Source organism: Malaclemys terrapin, chromosome 5 (assembly GCF_027887155.1).
Source record: "Malaclemys terrapin pileata isolate rMalTer1 chromosome 5, rMalTer1.hap1, whole genome shotgun sequence".
Taxonomy (NCBI): Eukaryota; Metazoa; Chordata; order Testudines; family Emydidae; genus Malaclemys; species Malaclemys terrapin.
In genome coordinates this window covers 34,449,223-34,472,588 of record NC_071509.1, presented here as the reverse complement: position 1 = coordinate 34,472,588, position 23,366 = coordinate 34,449,223, and the positions used below count along the sequence as shown (strand labels likewise).

The following is a 23,366-nucleotide window of genomic DNA, read 5'->3' as shown; positions in this document are numbered from 1 at the left end:
AGGAGAATGGTTTATCAGAATGTATAGGATTTGCAAGGTTTTCCATGACCCGTTCTGCTGTAAAAAATCAAATTGCAAGAAAGATGTCATTCTCAGTCAAAGCCACCCTCTCATTGCTTCTACAAAAAGAAGAACAGGAGTACTTGTGGCACCTTAGAGACTAACAAATTTATTAGAGCATAAGCTTTCGTGGACTACAGCCCACTTCTTCGGATGCATATCCGAAGAAGTGGGCTGTAGTCCATGAAAGCTTATGCTCTAATAAATTTGTTAGTCTCTAAGGTGCCACAAGTACTCCTGTTCTTCTTTTTGCGGATACAGACTAACACGGCTGTTACTCTGAAAATTGCTTCTACAGTGCAAGCAAATCCATTCACAGACCATTAAAGAAATAAGAACTGTATATTATATTTTATGAGTAAAAGCACATTTACAAGAAAACTGAAACATAATGTAGAATTCCCATCACGGTCTCGTTTATTGCGGCTATAGTGGTAAATAAAATGTTTTCAGTTCTGCATGATACTCTGGCTTAATATACAAAGGCATGTAAAGCCAACTGCATGAAAAGGCTTGAGCTTGGATTCCCAGAGTGGCAGCTCCTAAATCATAACACTGCTAGCAGTAATATTCAGCATATTGGTTTCTCAGGTCTGTCTCTATATGTATACAGTACATGTTGTGAGAAGGTCATTCTTTACAGAAATTTCCTTCCCATTGGCAAGGCAAAATGGTGGATAAAGACATTAGCAAAATTCTACTACAGGAAAAGTCTGATTCTTATTTCACCTCTGATAGAAGTAATAACACTTCTGTATCACCTTCCACCCAAGGGTCTCCTGGTGCTTTAAAGAGTCAAGGATATCTATGTAATCCTCATCTAACTATTCGCCTGTTCCTCCTAGTGTTTGTTGCTCTTTCTCAAGCTACAAACCACTAGAACTTGAGGTTAAGGCGAACAGTCATTTGTCATAGTAGGATGATTACCCTTAGGGTGTCAGCAACCAGAGGGTGATACATTCTCACCCACTAGCCATTCTGGGTGAATTGATGTCTGTTTGCTGGAATAAAAGATGTGGGCTTATCAAAACTGCACTGAAAGGAAAGTTAGTTACAATCTTCACTGTGGTGAGACCTTCTCTCCATAATGTAGCATGTTACATTTACAAAGCACCTTACTAATTAATCCTCAGGGTTGTCCCTATGAAGTAAGTATTTTAGCCCCATTTTTACAGATGAGGATGCAGAGAGGGTATACATGACTTAGCAGTATGTGAGAAAGGGAAGAAATGACCCTTATATAGATGGTGAAATCCAAACATATTCAGGAAATAAAATGTTCACATACGTTGATAGGTAGATATTACCCCAATATACAAATGGATAAAATGAGAAACAGATGTTAAGGAACTTCCCTCAGTGATACTGTAGGTTAGGCATCTGCCTATCAAATCCCCAATAAGCACTTTCTGTGTGAGAAAAGTTACCTAAAACACTCTCTCTCTCTTTTTCCCTTGGTTATTCCATTTTAAAGTGGGAATCATAACTGCTTACTTCACAGTGGTTATCTGTGGCCAAACTAAATAATATTTTTGAAGTATTATGGTCAGCTAATGGAAGAGAACCCAGGACTTCCTTGTAGCCAGCTTGTGCTCACTCCTGTAAACCTTGGGGAAAGTAGTGAGAGCGAAATGATCATTATCACTTTTTTTTTAGGGTAATTCTATTCAAGATTTTGTACCTGTGGCACTATACCATGACATTTGCAAGAAGCATAAGTGTACACTTATAAACTCATCAGTGTCTGACTGGAGCTTCCAATGCTGCCCTTTTTGGGGGAACTACAGCACAATATACAACTATGGCAACAGACTCTAGAAAGTGGTACTTGAGGTCCAATTTAAAAGTCTGTGGAATTCACTGAGAAGGAATTATTCCAATTTTGTGGCATAGATGTCTCTTTGGTGGTGAGTGGGGCAGGACAGGGGGAAAAAAATCCCATTGCATTTCTAGATACAATAAAAGGGTAACAAAAAGCAAAAAAAAAAATTGTTTAAGGTATCAATTTTTGTGTGCCACAATCCTGATAAGATGTAAATAACTCACACTAATGAAGTCCAAATGTAAAGCATTAAAAAACAAAACAAAAAAAACCCAAGCAACCAGTTTTCCCAAGTACTTTTGGTGCTATTTTCTTGGAAATACCACAGCTCTTGTGGAAAAATGCAAAACATTTGTAAGGTTATTGTTCTCCTTTCTTAATGGGTGATCATCATTTATTTGCACCAGTACACACCTTATTGTGTTACGATTGTACAAGTCCATGTACAATTACTTTAAAAAAACCCTCCAGGATAAAAACACCCATTCAGTTTTAAAAATAATGAAGTCTCACATTTATCATCTTTCCTCTCCACTTTTTAAAAGCTTTTTCATACTTTATGTTCTGTATTATATGCCACTAAGGACAATTATATCCTAAAATATGGTGATCACTACCAAATATGGTAATCCAGTATTAGACACGATTAATTATATCTAACTTGATTTATCATCTGCTTCTCTAGTAATGAAACACAGCATCCTATTTGGCTTGTACACTGCATCTAGAAATTCAACAACAGCTTTCAAGAATTATCAAACAACTTCTGTGCCAGTCACTATGCTGGGGATTTTTTTAGTTTATTAATTGTGGATATCCTCATTTATATACAACATTGTATATAGAATTTGCTCATTTATATACATAAGTTAATGACTGAGTCTTGCAGCCTTGTCTATTTGTGATCACTGTTTCTCATGTGATCCTCAGTCAGTTCACTTACCAGAGTCTCATTACTTAATCAAATTAAATCTAAAGTATTGCCTCTAATATTAAAAAAGGAAACAAAAAACACCCAGATCCTCTATTAAATTGACAAAAAAAATCCCCTTCAGTTTTAACAGAACTGGTCAACATTTTTTTTGCATGAAAATATTTACTCTTGAAAAATGTGAGTTTCTCAATATCAAAAATTTCTTGAGAAAATGTTGATTTCAGTGTAATTTTTTTTTCCAACTGGAAAATTTGAGACAACAAAATCATTAGCTTGAATTGAAATTTCAAAACAAAACCATTTTTGTTTCATTTTGACTTAAAACTCTGTTTCCTCCTTTCAGTTTTTGGGAAATGAAAGACTTGTTTTTCATTTTGGGTGTTTGGATTTTCAGAGTTTTCTCCCCTTTCTCTCCCTTTTATTTCAGCTGCAAAAAGTGAGACACCAGGAAGAAAGTGTGGAAAGCTCTGCTTCCCTCCCACACTGCTACCATGGTGGGAAGGGGCAGCGGCATAAGCCTTGCACCCGCTTACAATATTGTACCACTGCAGGAGGTGCTGGAGATCTATTTTTAGCTCACTAGCACAAGTATGTCTCCTCAAGGCGGAAATTAAATCTCCAGCCTGAAGCGTAGACACAGTCTAAAGACAAGATGTGACAGGATGACACAAGCAAGTGGGTCAGGATGGGGACAGAGAAGACATAGCAACAGTGTCAATGAACACTTCAGTCTTTGTTACCATGGCAAGATTCATATCCTTCATTTATGGACAGGTACTGCAAGGATGTTAGGCACTAGGGTTACCATTCGTCCGGATTCCCTCGGACATGTCCGGATTTTTGAACTAAAAATAGCGTCCGGGGGGAATTTGTTAATGTCCGGACTTCCCCCCTCCCCCTCCATGCAGAGCACGTGCAGCTAACAGGGCAGCCGGATGGTGCCACTTACATGTGGCTCCGACAGCGAGAGAGCGTCCCTCCTCCCCCTGCAGCATAGCTCACTCCCTCCCTCCCTGCATTCGCCTCCGGCAGTCTGGAGCTCCTCCCCCGCTGCTGCCCAGCATACCAGAGAACGGCTCAGACAGTTCCTGAGCAAGCTCTCAGAGAGCCCTTAGGCGAACCGAAGGCCAACGACAAGGGAGCCAGGGGGTTGGAGAAGGGGCAGGGAGGTTCTGGAGGGGGCAGTCAAGAGACAGGGGGGGGGGTCGGGAGTTTGGGGGGGGCTTTCTGGGAGGTGTGTGGATAAGGTTTTGGGCAGTCAGGGTACAGGTAGGGGGTAGGGTCCTGGGGGGCAGTTTGGGGGGGTCTTAGGAGGGGGCAGTTAGGGGACAAGAGGCAGGGAGGCTTAGGTAGGGGGTGGGGTTCTGGAGGGCAGTTAGGAGCAGGGGTCCCAGGAGGGGGCAGTCAGGGGACAAGGAGCGGGGGGGGGGGGTTGGGAGTTCGGGGGGGGGCTGTCAGGGGGCAGGAGTGGGGAGAGGGATCGGAGCAGTCAATGGGACAGGGAGCAGAGGGGTTTAGATGGGTCGGGAGTTCTGGGGGGGGGCTGTCAGGGGGTGGGGAGTGGTTGGATGGGGCGGGGGAGTCCCAGGGGTCTGTCTGGGGGTGGGGGGGTGGATAAGGGTTGGAGCAGTCAGGGCACAGGTAGGGGGTAGGGTCCTAGGTGGCCAGTTAGGATGGGGGGAGGGTCTCAGGAGGGGGCAGTCAGGGGACAAGAGGCAGGGAGGCTTAGGTAGGGGGTGAAGTCTTGGGGGGGCAGTTAGGGGCAGGGGTCCCAGGAGGGGGCAGTCAGGGGACAAGGAGCGGGGGGGAGGGTTGGGAGTTCTGAGGGGGGCGGGAAGTGGGTGGGGCAGGGGCGGGGCCAGGGCAGGACAGGGGCGGGGCTCCGCCCGTCCTATTTTTTGCTTGCTGAAATATGGTAACCCTATTAGGCACTTTCAGCTCCCATTGAACAACCAGGCCTCTCATGTATAAGGATTTAGGCCCCAGTTCTGCAGAGTATGTGGTAAAGCCCATTAATGGGGCAGATCCTCAGCTGGTGCAAATGGTGATCACTCAGTTGAAGTCAATGGAGGTCTAACAAATTACACCAATTGAGGATCTGCCTCATTGACTTTGATGGGACTAAACAGGTGCTTAAATGTCTTTCTGAATAGGGACCATTTACTGAATTGGGGCCTTAAAAAGGATAACTGACAGCTTTAATAGGAGTTTTCATGCTGACAGCTTTAATCACAAATTGAGAATTAACTAATCATTTAAAGTTTAGCAACTTCTAAAATTACTTTCAATAAGCAGATGCAATAGTAAAGTTGTTTTGTTTTTAGAGTGATTTTGGGGATGTTAATTTCTGTAATCAATTAAGAGAACATGAGAAATAAATGTGGCTCTATCCAAACATGTACGTTTTCATTTAAATAAAACAGAAATAAAATGCACCCTTTCCAGCACTCTGATGACCTTCCAGATTTCTATGTACAGTATCTATGGATATTTAAGTATAATTAACAACTTCCATTTCGGTATTTAACTTCTTCAAGTTCTGGTTTTTTTGGCGGTCAAAAGCTAATCAATCTTGTTCTCAAATGCTAATACAAGCAATTAAAAATAACATTAATTGAAATACTGCAGGGGCTGTTAGGGTTTTTTTTTTTATTTTAACCTCATGGCAACACTAATTTACAGTACTAATTAGTGAATTGCCCTTTGTATTATAAATCTTTGGAAGGGAGAACTGGCCTTTAAAGCCCAACAGAGAGATGCAGATGGTCACTGCACTTTCAGTAAGCCTGCATGCCAGCACTCAGAATATTTATTTCACCTGGTAGACCAAATGTGATGGAATATATTATTTACAATGAAAACTATGAATTTCTTTTGCAGACAAAAATGCATTGCCCATTTGTACTATTGTAAAACTTATACCTCTGCCCTGTAGAAAAAAATAATATTCTACCAATGCCTAATTAAAATCAAGAAAATACCCCTATCTATCAGGACTATAGGAGGATTGTATAAATAAATTGTAAATAAGATATACTATAAAACGTAACAAGGAAGAATGAATAAGAAACACACATAAGATAAAGACTGCATAAGAAACACAAATAAAATAAACAATATACATTAGTTTTGAGTAAATGTGGTTTAAGAACTTTTATTGTGCTATTTGATATTAACAATTGACAAAGTACAAAACATAAAAAAAAGGTAAAATATGAATGATTTAATTTTTATTTAAACGTAAATCCAGTTTAACATTAACATTAGGGCTATTCAACCCTCTATCCCAAGTCACTTAGGGTATCTTCATTGCGTAGAAACTATCTTCAAGTGAACATGAAGGACATCCAGAAATGTAACATAAGCTCAAGGAGACTTTGATTTAACAGCAAGGCTGAGCACCCTTAGTGATCACACTATAATCTATGCAAACAAGTGAGCCCTAATTCTCTTTTTGGGCTACCATTACAGCACTTTCCTGATGATACGGGGCTCAATTTTGCAACATACAGTTGGCGGGATTTGAGGGTATACGTCATATTCTATGAGGTGTGTGGCATATTCCAGGATCAGGACCACTGATAGGAATTTTTTTGGCTTTTTAAAAAGACTGGGAATGAAATGTGTCATACTTTACTTCCTATGCAAGCAGAGCACTAGACAGTGCCAACTATTATATTGTACATATGCACATGCTTAGACAGCTATAACAATGGGAGGGTGGAAAGTAATAGTTTCAGATGTATGAGTCAACAAGAAGTGAAGGAAAATTATCTCATTAGGTGGAGTTGGTCAATCCCAGAAGAACTGTGTAATGCCATTATAGAATTCCTACTTATGATGTTCATTAGGCAGGTATACCATGAACACAGCTGTAAAGATCTGACATACCAGAAATCCAAGTAGGGCTCTCTTACAATAGAAAGTAATACTGTCCCTGACTGTATGGATTAGCGGTAGGATCTACTGCTATGGGAAGCCAATGATCTCATTTCGCAAAAGCAGGAAACCCAAATTAAGAAAGGCTTGAAGCATTCAATAGATCTACTCAGGGATCTAGATCCAAACCACTGAATCAAACAGCCTGCATACTGCATGAAAATATAAAAAACTGGATTGGTTAGAATCTCACTGACTGTTTATGCAGTGCCGAAGTGGAACTGTCAAGCATGGTGCAGAAGTGATTAGTTACTAACAAAAATGCTGATTCAATTACACTTTATATTATTTGGGCTATTGTTATGATGTGCCTTAAAGCCCTATCTTCACCTTGCATTAATATCAAGAGTTGCACACAGTCCTTCTTACACAATATGCTTGAGAGTGATGTTGGATCATATTCTCTATAGTTGGCTTTTATTTCAATAAAAAACTACAGAAAGTCTGGTTGAAAGGACTCCTCAGGACTTTCCCTGGCCTGCTTTGTTTCAAACATGCCTGTGCTGTAAATAACCCTGATAAGCAACAGACATTAGCCACAAAAGTTTATGACCCATCTCCTTGGCTGAATCTGAAATGCACACAGGATAACTCAGGGGAGAATCTCTATCTTGTGCTGGATGCTAGTGGCCCTATGGGACCAATCTAGCAGCCAATGATGGTAATACTGGGAGTGTAGACAAGGATTTCATCTCAGTCTATGCTATGCTGCAGTAAAAATGCTGGCAGCCAGTATTGCCTTGTCTACACTAAGGTTCTCCATATTGCCACCATTGGTGGAGTTACACTGCTGTTAGCAATCCTGGAAAATTAAAGAAAAAAATGCCTAATGCAAACAAGAAAGTGAATAAAATGTTCCTTTTAACTGATGCAAGTTAGAACAAAGCAGTCAGGCACAAAAGGAGAGAAGAGAAAAAGAACAAAAGAAGCTTACTCCACGGTGAGGAGAGAAAAATCACACCAATGGAGCATAACTGCAGTCCCAGCTTTGCTCTGAAAGCTGCTGCTGCCAACAACCCTCACACTGCAGTTAGTGAGACCAAGTCTTCCATCTCTAATGTCAAGAGCCAGGAGGTTAATTTTTACAGAAATAGATTTTAAGCAGATATTCAAATGTTATTGCAACTTGAAGTTTATTATGAACTTTGCCTGTTAGATCCTGATAAGCTGGACAACCTAGAGAGGAGGTATGCGACTCCTACGTGAAAAGAGAGCATGTGTAAGATTTAACTTCAACATAACAGCTGAATATAAAATTCTTATTCTTCATTAATCTATTACCCCAGCTGTAAAATGGGAAAATTAATAATAATACCTACTGTACCCATCCTTTGAAAAGCACTTAGAGATCCTGGGATGAAAGACACTACACAGAGTAACAGCAAAGTGTTATTAGTTTCTCTCTCCTCTGTGCGCACCCAACACAAATGCCAAAGAGAGAAAAATAAAGTCTTAATCTTACCAGAGCACGTTGTTATAACAGTGGAACAGGTAAAATAGATGTGGCTTTTATAATAAAAAAGGAACAAAGCCAGCAATCTTACTCGTTTATATATTAAGTCTTCTGGTCTTTTGTGAACAGCTGCACATTGTACGCATCACATGTAAGAGCAAAACAACTTGTTTTTAATCTAAGCATCAGAGCTGTGTATTTCGTTTCTAGGAAAGGTTTGCAGTTTTTCATATTACTTTTCCTATTGCAAATGCTTCTTTTTATAAAGAGTGATTTCAACTTTTTTCTCCCCGTTGTTAGAGGCGGAAGGCTGTTTGGTATTGTATACTGAACCCTTTGCTATAACAGGGCTTTTTTCTTTGGCTCAGATGTGAGCTTTGTTACAGCAAGAGTATACTGACAAAATTTTCAAAGCCGTGTGAATACATTTTAAAGGGACCCCATCAACTTCAAGATTCACATTTCTGTCTGACAACTTTTTACCTATGGTGGGCCAAATTGTGCCTTTTGGCACAGCCCTGCACAAGGCTTGGTCCGGAACCTGCCCCACCCCTGGAGGTACTGTGTTTGAGAGAGGTCCTTCTGAGGTGCAATTCCCATGCTGCTGCCCCTTCTCCTTGGGAGAGGTTGGGGGCAGTAATTATATTTATAAGATTTCTCAAACTGAAAGAATTAGAAGGGGTGTGCATGTGTGTGTGTGTCTCTCTGTGTGTGTTAAATCCTATACTTGTGTTGATTTGCTTTCTTCATTTGTCAACACTTTCTGTATAATCGTTTTCACTATAATCCTTTTCTTCTGCTTGTTTGGGGCTTTCACGCAGCCTCAGGAGAAAGAAAAGCATATGAATACAGGAGAAGGTGGCTGTAAAATTACAAGAGCTGGCAGGAAAGTCACAGGCAGTTGAAACTCACATTTTAAAACTAATTAGATTTCAAGTTGACAGTGTTCCTTTAAACATACAGTTTAAAACACAGTTGCCAAATCCATTACAAAGTAACTTGCCAGTTATTTTACGTCCTCCCTCCTTACACAACAAGGAAAACCATGTATTCCTAACTGAACCTGTCAGTTTAATTATTATATAAAAACAGATAGACTAGTCAGCATTTTTCTAAAATATTATTTTTTTTATTTTACCATATATGGCTTCTTAGGAAGGAGACAGCTCTTGGTACCAAAAGGCAGATCATCGCAGCTCTTCAGTTGATTTTGTTAGTCCATTGTTGGAGATAACTTTGGCATATTCTATTGCTGATCGGTAAGGAACACGAGGGAGAGCTGGGTTTTCAAAGTCAACATGGAAAAGTCCAAATCGACAGCTGTATCCACAAGTCCATTCAAAGTTGTCAAGGAGGGACCACACAAAATATCCATTAAGATGGACATCATCAAGAGAGACGGCTGAAATTAACACAACAAATGTAACCTTACAAATGTAGAACATATATAGCTTGCTTAAATGAAGCCACATATTCCATAGAATCTCTATTGATAGTAATTCCATGCTCTAATAAGAATATAACAGTAGGGATCTATTATCGACCACCTGACCAGGACAGTGATAGTGACGATGAAATGATAAGGGAGATTAAAGAGGCTATCAAAATAAAGAACTCAATAATAGTGGGGGATTTCAATTATCTCCATATTGACTGGGTACATGTCACCTCAGGATGAAATGCAGAGACAAAATTTCTTGATACTTTAAATGACTGCTTCTTGGAGCAGCTGGTGCAGGAACCCACAAGGGGAGAGGCAATTCTCGATCTAGTCCTGAGTGAAGCACAGGATCTGGTCCAAGAGGTAACTATAACAGGACCGCTTGGAAATAGTGACCATAAAATAACATTTAACATTCCTGTGGTGGGAAGAACACCTCAACAGCCCAACACTGTGGCATTTAATTTCAGAAAGGGGAACTATGTAAAAATGAGGAGGTTAGTTAAACAGAAATTAAAAGGTACAGTGACTAGAGTGAAATCCCTGCAAGCTGCATGGACACTTTTCAAAGACACCATAATAGAGGCCCAACTTAATTGTATACCCCAAAGTAAAAAACACAATAAAAGAACTTTAAAAGAGCCACTGTGGCTTAACAACCATGTAAAAGAAGCAGTGAGAGGCATCTTTTAAAGAGTAGAAGTCAAATCCTAGTGAGGTAAATAGAAAGGAGCATAAACACTGCCAAATTAAGTGTAAAAATGTAATAAGAAAAGCCAAAAAGGAGTTTGAAGAACAGGTAGCCAAAAACGCAAAAGGTAATAACAAAATGTTTTTAAGTACATCAGAAGCAGGAAGCCTGCTAAACAACCAGTGGGGCCCTTGGACAATCGAGATACAAAAGGAGCACTTAAAGACGATAAAGTCATTGCGGAAAAACTAAATGAATTCTTTGCTTCAGTCTTCATGCCTGAGGATGTTAGGGAGATTCCCAAACCTAAGCCGTCCTTTGTAGGTGACAAATCTGAGGAATTGTCATGGATTGAAGTGTCGCTAAAGGAGGTTTTGGAATTAATTGATAAACTTCACAGTAACAAGTCACCAGGATCAGATGGCATTCACCCAAGAGTTCTGAAAGAACTCAAATGTGAAATTGCAGAACTATTAACTATAGTTTGTAACCTGTTCTATAAATCAGCTTCTGTACCCAATGACTGGAAGATAGCTAATGTAATGCCAATATTTAAAAAGGGCTCTAGAGGTGATCCCAGCAATTACAGACCGATAAGTCTAATGTCAGTACGTGGCAAATTAGTTGAAACAATAGTAAAGAATAAAATTCAGACACATAGAAGAACATAAATTGTTGGGCAAAAGTCAACATGGTTTCTGTGAAGGAAAATCATGTCTTACTAATCTATGAGAGTTCTTTGAAGGGGTCAACAAACATGTGGACAAAGGAGATCCAGTGGACGTAATGTACTTGGATTTCCAGAAAGCCTTTGACAAGGTCCCTCACCAAAGGCTCTTACATAAATTAAGTTGTCATGGGATAAGAGGGAAGATCCTTTCATGGATTGAGAACTGGTTAAAAGACATGGAACAAAGGGTAGGAATAAATGGTAAATTTTCAGAATGGAGAGGGGTAACTAGTGATGTTCCCCATGGGTCAGTCCTAGGATCAATCCTATTCAACTTATTCATAAATGATCTGGAGAAAGGGGTAAACAGTGAGGTGGCAAAGTTTCCAGATGATACTAAGCTACTCAAGATAGTTAAGACCAAAGCAGACTGTGAAGAACTTCAAAAAGATCTCACAAAAGTAAGTGATTGGGCAACAAAATGGCAAATGAAATTTAATGTGGATAAATGTAAAGTAATGCACAGTGGAAAAAATAACCCCAACTATACATACAATATGATGGGGACTAATTTAGCTACAACTAATCAGGAAAGAGAACTTGGAGTCATCGTGGATAGTTCTCTGAAGACGTCCATGCAGTGTGCAGTGGCAGTCAAAAAAGCAAACAGGATGTTAGGAATCATTCAAAAAGGGATAGAGAATAAGACAGAGAATATCTTATTGCCCTTATATAAATGTATGATATGCCCACATCTTGAGTACTGCGTACAGATGTGGTCTCCTCATCTCAAAAAAGATATACTGACATTAGAAAAAGTTCAGAAAAGGGCAACTAAAATGATTAGGGGTTTGGAACGGGTCCCATATGAGGAGAGATTAAAGAGGCTAGGACTTTTCAGCTTGGAAAAGAGGATACTAAGGGGGGATATGATCGACATATATAAGATCATGAGTGGTGTGGAGAAATTGAATAAGGAAAAGTTATTTACTTGTTCCCATAATATAAGAATTAGGGGCCACCAAATGAAATTAATGGGCAGCAGGTTTAAAACAAATAAAAGGAAGTTCTTCCTCACACAGCGCACAGTCAACTTGTGGAACTCCTTGCCTGAGGAAGTTGTGAAGGCTAGGACTATAACAGGGTTTAAAATAGAACTAGATAAATTCATGGAGGTGAAGTCCATTAATGGCTATTAGCTAGGATGGGTAAGGAATGGTGTCCCTAGCCTCTGTTTGTCAGAGGGTGGAGATGGATGGCAGGAGAGAGATCACTTGATCATTACCTGTTAGGTTCACTCCCTCTGGAACACCTGGCATTCGTCACTGTCGGTAGACAGAATACTGGGCTGGATGGACCTTTGGTCTGACCCAGTATGGCCATTCTTACGTTGCAATTAACTGATTTTTTTATATTCCACTTTTTGACAGTACCTGCTATGGCAACAACTATGTAAATATCAATACTGACAGCCCATGAAAAGATATATTCTTTGCCAGGATAGTAGCTCAGAGAACTGGTCTGCTTTTACTTTCCTGGAGCATCCCAGGCAGTAAGGTAAAGAGAAGCATTAGCAGAGTTGGATATGACAGTGCTTTACTGTTCAATGTTTGGTCCTATAAACTGCTGTCAGTCTCACACCTTCATAGTCACTACAACTCACTAAACTACAAAAAAGACAGTTGACCGTATGTGGAACTCTCTATAACAAGACAATAGGAGCCTCTTTGGCTGCATTCTACCAAGCTAGCTCTAAGGTGAATACAAGACAATACCCAGTGTAGACCTTCATTATTTAAAATGTCTTATTTTATTAAAATAGGCCAAGAAAGTGAAAAATATTCTTCAAACAATTCCTTATAAAACAAAATCCTGAAACCTAGAACATATGCCATGCTCTTTCCTCTTTTTCACAGCTAACACCTCCAATCCCTCAGAAGTGACTCATTGATTTAGAGACTGGGTGTTAAAGTGTTCTCTAATTCCATACAGTATATATGCCATGTTGAGTAAGGTTGCCCAGTTGCGCATAAACGTGATCATATAACATACAACAGCAGGAAAATAATGTGCACAATTTACTTTTGAAACAATATTTTAAATCCTAAATTCTTCAATATGCAACATACATATTTCCTGAACCAAAGCTAAAGTTACCATTCATTGTTTGACTGACCTCTGCTGCAGTTGTACATGATGCAGGGACATACGTGAGAGAAAAAGGTTGAAAAAATAATCAAGTGATAATTTGTCTGACTAGCTGGTGGTTTCCTTGAATAAAATATGAAGAGCAATTGCATGAAAATTGATAATGCACATATAACTTGGATAATCAAAAAGCAAGCAAAAATTAAGTATACGAAAACCTGGATTCCTTTGATTGGTTTAACTGGGAAGATAAAACAAAACTAATCTGCTTCTTTCTTCCATATTCCTGGAACCATAATTGTGTGTGTCACTAATTATACATTTGCATAATTTTTGAACAAAATGTAACAGAAAATCAGTGTATCAACAATAAATGCTGTTTCCCCTGTAAACCAAAGGGAAAAAGTAATCTTTTAAATTGCCACTAGTTCCACAGCAGCTATGAATATTCAGAAGCAAGGGTGGGAACATGCCTCTGCTTTTTGTCACAGAAAAATATTTAGGTATAGAATTGCTTAGGTACAATCCAAAAAGAGTCTGACATAGTCTCTGAACTACACAATGCTGTGCTATTGTTAGGAAATAAACCACTGAGGAACCTACTGTACATGTCTTTCTGCGTCCAGTAGACAAAATAGGGAATGAAACATCATCATGTGACTTGTCAATTTGATTTATGAGGTACCTAAATCTTGGATGGGGGGGGGGGGAACTTGTGTATGAAATCTCTGCTCAAAACAGCATTGCACACAAAGATAACTAAGACTGACAGGGATGGCTGTTGGTCCAAGGAAGCTGGAACAAATGTGATAAGCATTGCTCTTCTTGTGTTTCTAGTGCTTTTGACTTAAAACTATTAAAAGGGAGGGGGAGGAGAAGACAAGTCAAATAAAAAGATGAAAGACAAAAATAATATCCATGGTGAACTTTTGATACACTGCTGCCTTGATAATAGGACATTCTCCAAATAGTGAATTTCATGCCGATACTTTGATTAGAAAACACATTAGGAGCTCATTATTTCTAAGCCTTGAGCACGATTTCCCAACATTTCTAGTTAAACTGTGCACTCTCTCCATACTGCACAGACCATTAAAGACTTTTTGACTTTTTTTTTTTTTGGTAAATGATAGTCCCTCCCAAAGTTCAATAAAGGGTATTTTCACTGCAGTTTCAAAATACAAATACCTCATGCTTCTAACAATTATGATTAATTCGTCTCTCGCCACCTTTAGAGTACAGGACAAGACACATCTCTTTACAAAGGCCTTTTCCAGTTTTGACAGAGCTGACAAGCTTTTCCTCATCTAGGATATCTTTTTACACTGGACTCATCTAAGCACGTTAGGAGAAAACAGACCACGACTGGATAGCAACTGCCTCTTTTAATCTTTGCTGTGCTGTCTTGATACTATGATGTCAGGCACGATATAAATAGACATGGATCTCTCTGCTCCCATTATGCCATTAATCACCATAACTGGAAATTGTGCTAATTACTCTGCCAATATGGGTGGCCACAATAGCTGAAGGAGATCCTTTAGGTGTACTGCCAAGTATCTAATTTGTCTAGTCATTTTTCACATTAACTATCTATTCCTTGTAGGGTCATTTCTCTGTACTCATTTTTCCTTGATAGCTCTGCTACCTTTGACACCATAAGCCACCTATCTCTCCACCATCCTCTCATCCTTGGATTTCTGCAACACTGGCTACTTGCTTCTTCACCTAGTTGACAACTCCTTCAGTATTACTATTAATGGATCCTCCCCTTCCTGTCTCTGCTGGCATTTCCCATGCTCTGTCATCATTCCTCTCTGCAGTAATCCCTTGGGTGACCTTTCTGTTCCCACAGTCTCTCTTATCTCCACAGGCTAATGACTCTTAAATCTACTTCTCCACCACTGACATTTGTCCAGGCTTACATCACATGTCTCTGTGATATCTTCTCCTGGACTTCCCATCACTTCTTCCAATGTTATATGGCTAAAAATGAATATCCAGTCTCTGCTTCCAGCTTTACCTATCATTGACAACTACCCTCCAAATAACTGAAGCTTGCAATCTTGGGGTAATTTGCCTTCTCCTCATGCTTTTCTCTTCACTTCCAGGGTCTCACCAAATCTTATCACTTCTTTCTCTACAACACTTCTAGCCTCTTTCCCTTCCTCTCCATCCACACTGCTTAAAGTTTGCTTCACCTCTTAGTTCTCGCCCTGTCACCTGAATCACTGTAAACTCCTCCTCTTCCATCTCCTTCATCCTCCACTCCTTCTTCAATCTAACCATTGTTTCTGCTCCAACTATAATAAACCCCATTCCGCAAATCCCTCCGTCAGCTCGCATTAAGTCAGTGAGTTTTGTGTATACATTTTGCTAAGGTCTTTTGGGGACCATATCTGAAAAAAAAATGTGGTTGTACTTGTTCAGTGTATAACTATTCTTTGAGCCAATGTGATCAATACATTTGACACAATTAATACTTCAAAACAATATCAGCAATCTGTGTGTTCAAACCAGGCTAGTAAAGGATTTCTCGGGCTTTGCTTTTGCTTAGTTCGTGTCTTCATCAATGTGCTATAGGATTTCTTTTTGCATGCTGCATTCTGTGCTAATCACTGATTCCTCTCCTGTAAAAATTACATCACTAACAATCTGAACCTGAATGTCAAACTCCCAGTCTGCAGGCTAGTTCCAGTTCACTTGATGTTTAGTTAGTTCTCCAAGACAGATTCAGATTCTGCAGAATGAAACCTATTATTTAAATAATAAGACTTTTAGCCCTTATGATTACAAAGAAAGACTTCTTAATATAAACTGATGTAGCCATATTTGTGGATCTAGGCCCATATCAATTTACCAGTTCCCTGAGACACCAACTCTCCTGTCCCACAGAACTGAAGCACTTAAAATCTGCTGCTGGTTGTTCAAAGTAGATTTCAAATACCATTATTGACAAACATTTTACATTTTCCTCTACCTCCTGTTTCCTATTGAAGGTGGTATGGTGAAGTTAAACACATAAGCATCAATCAACAGGGTTAATGAGAAGTACCAGGGAATATCTTAAGAATAGTATTTTTAAAGTGTTATTCTGAGACTGACAACTTTATAGCATCTAATGTCTGCAGAAAGACAAGCAAAAGATTTGTGAATATGGAAGCAGACATTTTCAATGAACTACTCAGCATATTAATAAGAGAAAGAGTAGGGGACAACATTGGATGCAATGCAATAAACCTGTTTATTAGAATTCTCCAGCTTTTATCAGTTTAGGGGCTTAACTGGCAATCAGTGAAAGTGCTCCAGGCACTCTCATGTGCTGCCAGAATAGTGAAGACCCAGAACCGATGACTGGCAAGAAATTCATGCAGTCACTTGCTGTAAGGAATGTGACCTCAAGCTCCAACTAGGCAACATTCAATTTCAGAGCCGATGAGCAGAAATACACCTACAGTACTGAGGGTTAACTGGTGGGGGAGGGGAAAGGGAATAGGCTGGCTGCTAAAATGGCCCCACTAAGGACAAGTTTGGATGTGTGTTTCCTGTGACATTTGATGGATTTTTAATGCCTTTTTTATATATAAAGCAACTTAAGGTCGCCCTAATTTAGAGTGACTTCACAGCTACTTAAAGCTTTTTAAGGTGTTATTACTAACACCTGAACAACACTAGATGATGCCCAATCAGGATTATTCTGCATTGAAGATTTAGTTGGAGAGGTTGCACATGCATAAACCAATGAGAATACACTGGGGATGATTTAAAATGATTACAGAAATGGGCCTGTTTACAGTATTTGTTCCGAACATGCTCATTAGTTTCTAATAAGTTCACATTATTTTGTTGTGTTCGGTTGTTTTAAGCAATGATTGGGCTGGTCTTTGCCAGTACAGTTGGCAACACTGTCAAGTGTGCAAGAAAGGGAACATGGCAACATGAAATATGAAAACATATTTCAAGTCTTGTTTTCAATGCAAGTCTTCCAGTAGTGCAGTTCTCACATGCTCACCACTTGAACATGAAAATTTGCATCTGTCTAGTTTCAATATATACTTTAAACCAAGTACAATTATTAAATTGCACGTCCCAAAGTGTTTATCTTCTGTTGCAGTGCCACAAATGCTGTCCACCAACAATCAAATGCATTCCTTTTAATAAAGGGATGCTTTCAGGTTTGCAGTATTCTTTAATCTGCAATCAGAACTTGTTTGGAAAATAAAATTCCTTGTAGAGTGCAAAGTGGAAACTATGAAATATGTTTCTCCCTCAAAACTTTTGGGACTAGAACATTATTGCATACAAAATCTCTCTCACTGGCCAGAAAAATAATTTAATCATGCAGCAATGGAAAAGTAGAAATCAAGTGAACAAGCAAATGATATATATTGATTTAAATAGATGTTTGTTAATCAAGCGAATGAGAAACAACATTAATATAATGCTCATGTACATTATTATACCTCAACATACCTGGCCAGAGTTATAAAATTAAGCCGATCTATGCCTGGGAAAACTTTTAACTTGAACAGTAGAGCTAGTTATCATGGCTGACACTTATGCACTCAATAAAGTGAACTAAAAAGTACAGGGAAAAGATCCAAGAAGAAATTTACATTCAGGAAACATTGGTTGAAAGCACCGGTCTACAATTTTTGAGAAGTCGTCTGCTTCAGAGATAAAATGTGCTATTTATTATGTATTTTGATGTGCCGAATTCAAATATGACAATTAAAACAACTGATTGGCTACTGTTTCTAAGATATTTAAGTTTTTACATTTTATGTCTATGTATATTGTGTAGATAGTAGAGTTTTAATCATAAATTGTAAACCTAGGTCTTTTCATGTGTTTATGGTTGCTTTACATGATAATATTTCACCTGTCCTGTTTATGTAACACTTTAAAAATCAGCAAAAGGGTTCTATAAATAAAATTTATTATGAAACAAAAGGCAAAAAAATATTATGTACATAGTTTAGTCCTATTCAGTGGCTATTCGGCGCTTCTTGGCTTGTTTCTTGTATTCATTAAATGGAGCATCACTTGTCACTGTCCAGCAATAATCTGCAAGCATTGATGGGCTCCATTTGCCCTGATAGCGTTTCTCCGTTGTTGCAATGTCCTGGTGAAATCGCTCGCCGTGCTCGTCGCTCACTGCTCCGCAGTTTGGTGGAAAAAAATCTAGATGAGAATGCAAAAAATGTATCTTTAGTGACATTGTGCAACCAAGGCTTTTGTATGCCTTGAGGAGGTTTTCCACCAACAACCTGTAGTTGTCTGCCTTGTTGTTTCTGAGAAAATGTATTGCCACTAACTGGAAGGCTTTCCATGCCGTCTTTTCCTTGCCACGCAGTGAATGGTCAAATGCATCATCTCGAAGAAGTTCATGAATCTGAGGACCAACAAAGACACCTTCCTTTATCTTAGCTTCACTTAACCTTGGAAATTTTCCATAGAGGTACTTGAAAGCTGCTTGTGTTTTGTCAATGGCCTTGACAAAGTTCTTCATCAGATCCAGCTTGATGTGTAAGGGTGGTAACAAAATCTTCCTTGATTTAACAAGTGGTAGATGCTGAACACTTTTCCTCCCAGGTGCCACTGACTATTGGACTGGCCAATCTTTCTTGATGTAGTGGGAATCTCTTGCACGACTATCCCATTCGCAGAGAAAACAGCAGTACTTTGTATATCCAGTCTGCAGACAAAGCAAGAGAGCAACAACCTTCAAATCGCCACAAAGCTGCCACTGATGTTGGTCATAGTTTATGCACCTCAAAAGTTGTTTCATGTTGTCATAGGTTTCCTTCATATGGACTGCATGACCAACTGGAATTGATGGCAAAACATTGCCATTATGCAGTAAAACAGCTTTAAGACTCGTCTTGGATGAATCAATGAACAGTCTCCACTCATCTGGCTCGTGAACGATGTTGAGGGCTGCCATCACACCATCGATGTTGTTGCAGGCTACAAGATCACCTTCCATGAAGAAGAATGGGACAAGATCCTTTTGACGGTCACGGAACATGGAAACCCTAACATCACCTGCCAAGAGATTCCACTGCTGTATTCTGGAGCCCAACAGCTCTGCCTTACTCTTGGGTAATTCCAAATCCCTGACAAGGTCATTCAGTTCACCTTGTGTTTTGAGGTGTGGTTCAGAGGAGGATGGGAGAAAATGTGGGTTCTGTGACATTGATGGTTCAGGACCAGAAGTTTCATCCTCTTCCTCTTCCTCGTCTGACTCGAGTGAGAATGATTCTTGTGCATCAGGAACCGGCAGTCTTTCTCCGTGGGTACTGGGTGTATAGCTGATGGAATGTTTGGATAATACACAGTCCACTTTTTCTTCTTTGACACACCTTTCACAACTGGAGGCACCATGCAGAAGTAACAATTGCTGCTATGATCTGTTGGCTCTCTCCAAATCATTGGCACTGCAAAAGGCATAGATTTCCTTTTCCTGTTCAACCACTGGCGAAGATTTGTTGCACAAGTATTGCAGCATATATGTGGGGCCCACCTCTTGTCCTGATCTCCAATTTTGCAGCCAAAATAAAGATGATAGGCTTTCTTAACCATAGTGGTTATACTGCGCTTTTGTGATGCAAAAGTCACTTCACCACAAACATAGCAGAAGTTATCTGCACTGTTCACACAAGTACGAGGCATCTCTGCTCACTTTGGCTAAACAGAAATGTGTCCGTTTGCAAAATCAAACACTGACAAATAAGAGAGCATGACACTGTATGATTTCTAGAGCTGATATAGGGCAATTTGTTCAGCAGAGTGATGTAAGCTTCGTTATGATTGCATCATCCATGACTTCTAGGAATAACATGATGCAATTCAGATCATGTATGACACAATATCAGCTTCAGATTGCATCATTCATTGTTTTGCCTAAAAAGCAAGTACTGTCCAAACCCAGTCATAGATTTATTCATAGATCCAGTCAAAGATGTATTTTAGTCATTTCTGGTTTAAATTGAGATCCCTTCCCTTTATAACTCACTTATCCTCCACCATTTCCAAGTCAAGGGTCGTATATGCTGACCCAATAGCATATCTTGAAAACTAGAGCCAATGAACAATTTTAAGCATCATTTTCGTTCTCAGTGACCCAGAATTAGTAAAGTTTGACTACATTTATTTCAGAAGCATTTTGGCTGTAGAGCAGTGAAGTTAAACCTGGCTTGCTATCAAAAGGGTGTCATAGGCAAAAATAGCCCAGATAGAATTGTGATCGTAGTCTAAAGAACGTTTAAACATTTGAAATAGGTTTGTCTGTCCCTTGAAGGAAACAGTAAATACCGCCAAAGGAAAGTCTGTAGGGAAGTTCAAAATGCTGAACATTTACTGAGAGTCAAAAGATATTTATTTCCATTTGTGAGGCATAGATGGAAAATATAGCATAACTATTGAACAGATTTTATATTCACCTGGGGTTAAGTTCTGGTCACACTGAAATTAATGGCAAAATACCCATTACTTTAATTGGTATTTTCATCCATGTGTCATGTCAGAGATCTGCAGGCCACAACTTTTTCCTAACATCATAATTCAAGTGGCTTCAAAATCAGTGAACCCAGTCTGAAAAAAGTTACAGAGCCAAGTTCTGCCCCCGCTATACCTGTGTGTAGTGAGGCCGTGTGGTCTCCCTCCGAGCCTGAGGGGGAGGAACCACTTTCTACCCCCTTTGGGCAGACCCAGGCCAGGCCCGCCCCCTCATGCTGGATGCAGAGAGGCAGAACAGGAAGTCTAAGGGGTGAAGCCTCTAGCTCAGTTGGGCGAGAGAACCAGGGAAGGAGTTGGATGCCTCTGCCTTGTCGCTGGCCCCCTGCCCAGCCACAGCCCTGGAGGAGTGATGGCCTCCATAGACAGATGGGCTGGTTGAATGCTTCAACAGGAAGCTAAAGGAGATGCTCCGTATGTTTCCCACACAGGAGTTCTGCTAGTGGAACCAGATGATCCCTGCCCATACTGTTGGCCATTAGGGAGGTGTCCCAGTCCTCCATGAAGTTCTCTCCCTTTGAACTACTGTATGGTTGCCAACTCCGAGGGCTGTTAGACCTAATGAGGGAAGCCTTGGAAAACACCCTGTCACCGGTCCAGGAGCTTTTACAGTATGTCTGCCAATTAGAGGGGTGCCTGACCTGAGCTGGGGATCTGGCAAAGGAGCTGCCCAGGGGGCACAAGAGCAGACCTACAACCAGGGAGCCCAGATTTGCACCTTCGAGCTTGGCAACTGGGTACTCCTCCTGCTCCCCTCGGAGGAGTCAAAACTCCTGGCCTGCTGGCAAGGCCCCTATGAGGTAATTCGCTGAATGGGCCCAATTATATATGAGCTTAGACAACTGGACTGACAGAAGAAAAGACAGATCTATCAGGTGAACTTCCTGACCCATGGTGAGAGCAAGAGGGTCTGCTGATTACCCCATTCCTCCCCCGCCCCCCCGAATTGGATCTGGGTCTGCAGGTCCCCAAGACAATTGATCCTGAAAAAACACAATTAGGGGGACACCCTCACAATGGGAGCAGCAAAAAGAAGCCTGGAGCCTGTGAAAGACCTTTCCCAAGCCCTTTACTGCCATACCAGGCCAAACCACCCTTGTCCGACACACTGTCCTGAAAAGCCCAGGACAGGTAGTCCGGGAAACCACGTGGCCTCTCCTATGATGGATGCGGGAGGTTGTGGAGAAGGAGGTACAGGCAATGGTACAGCTAGAGGTCATTTTGCGGTTTGAGCGAGTGGCACAGTCCCATCATGCTGGTCCTGAAGCCCAGTGGGACCCTCTGATTCTGCATCGACTTCCAGAGGATGAATGAGATCTCCAAGTTCGATGCCTACCCAGTGCCCTGAATCAATGAACTCCTCAACTGGCTCAGTGGGGCCCAGAACATCGCAACTCTTGATCTCACAAAGGGCTCCTGGCAGATTCCCCTTGCTCCAGAGAGAAGAATGTGTTTGCCACCCCAACTGTGCTCTATCAATTCACCCAGATGCCTTTCAGCCTTCATGGAGCCCCCATGATGTTCCAGCAGCTGATGGACTGCCTCCTGAAGCCCCATACCAAGTATGCTGTGGCCTATTTAGATGATGTAGTAGTGTACAGCCACCACTGGGAAAACCATCTGAAACAAGTGGGAGCCACTCTTCGGGTCCTGTGAGCTGCTGGGCTAACTGCAAAACCTGAAGAAGTACTGGATTGGGTGGTGAGGCGAGATCAAGTACACCCCCTCATGGGGAAGGTCCAAGCACTGAAGGCCTGCTTGGCACCAACCACAAAGAAACAGGTAAAGCAGTTCTTGGGGTTAGCTGGATATTATCAACAGTTCATTCTCAATTTGCCTCGATCGCAGCCCCCAAGACCGAGCTCCTGACCAAGGACAGCCCACGATGGGTGTGGTGGTCTGTCAAGTGCAAGGATGCCTTCCAGACCCTCAAAAACCACCTATGCCAAGAGTCAGTGCTCTTTAGCTCCGACTTCAACTGCAAATTCATCGTCCAGACGGATGCTTCTGAGGTGGGACTCAGGGCCATCCTCTCCCAGAAGGTGAGAGAGAAACTACTTTGTCATTGAAAAGGAAGCCCTCGCCATCAAGTGGTACTGTTTCCTAAGTGGCCCCTTTGTGCTGAAAATGGACCATGCCCCCTTGAGTTGGCTGTCCACTATGAGGGGAACCAACACCAGATTGATGCACTCGTACCTCACCCTGCAGCCACACACTTTCACTGAGTGGGTAAGAACAATGCGAATGTGGCCTTTCTGTCACACTTGAGGGGGAAAGCGAGGATGCCAGCCCCGGGGACCAACAGCTGGATTTTGGAAGGGGAGGGTGTAGTGAGGCAGCATGGCCTCCCTCCGAGCTTGCGGGAAAGGAACCATTTTCTGGCCCCTGGTGGGCAGAGCCATGCTGGGTCCCGCCCTCACACCGGCAAGAGAGAGGTGGAACAGGAAGTATAAGAGGTGGGGTCTCCAACTCAGTTGGGCAAGAACCAGGGGAAAAAACATACCCCCTTTGCCTTGCTACTGGACCCCTGGAGCAGGGACCGAGTTTCAACAACCCCCAGCCGTGGAGCAGCTGCCATGACTGCTGTCCAATGAGTTTCCTGCTATTGTGCTGCCCTTCCCAGAGGGCTGAGCCTGACTGCATTTGTTATCTGCCCTAGCCAGGAGGCCAGGCTAAATCCTGCTCCTTGC

At 41.0% G+C, this 23,366-nt stretch overlaps 1 protein-coding gene across 2 annotated transcripts in view; it reads right to left on the bottom strand.

Moving 5' to 3' along the window:
• Positions 1-5,967: 5,967 nt before the first annotated feature.
• Positions 5,968-23,366, bottom strand: part of LOC128837774 (cytosolic beta-glucosidase-like) — a 108,369-nt gene continuing 90,970 nt past the window's right edge. For both annotated transcript variants that reach the window (XM_054029280.1, XM_054029279.1), the window contains one exon: positions 5,968-9,610. In XM_054029280.1, the coding sequence (XP_053885255.1) occupies positions 9,396-9,610 (215 nt within the window). In that variant the 3' untranslated portion in view covers positions 5,968-9,395. The remainder of the gene's footprint in view (positions 9,611-23,366) is intronic.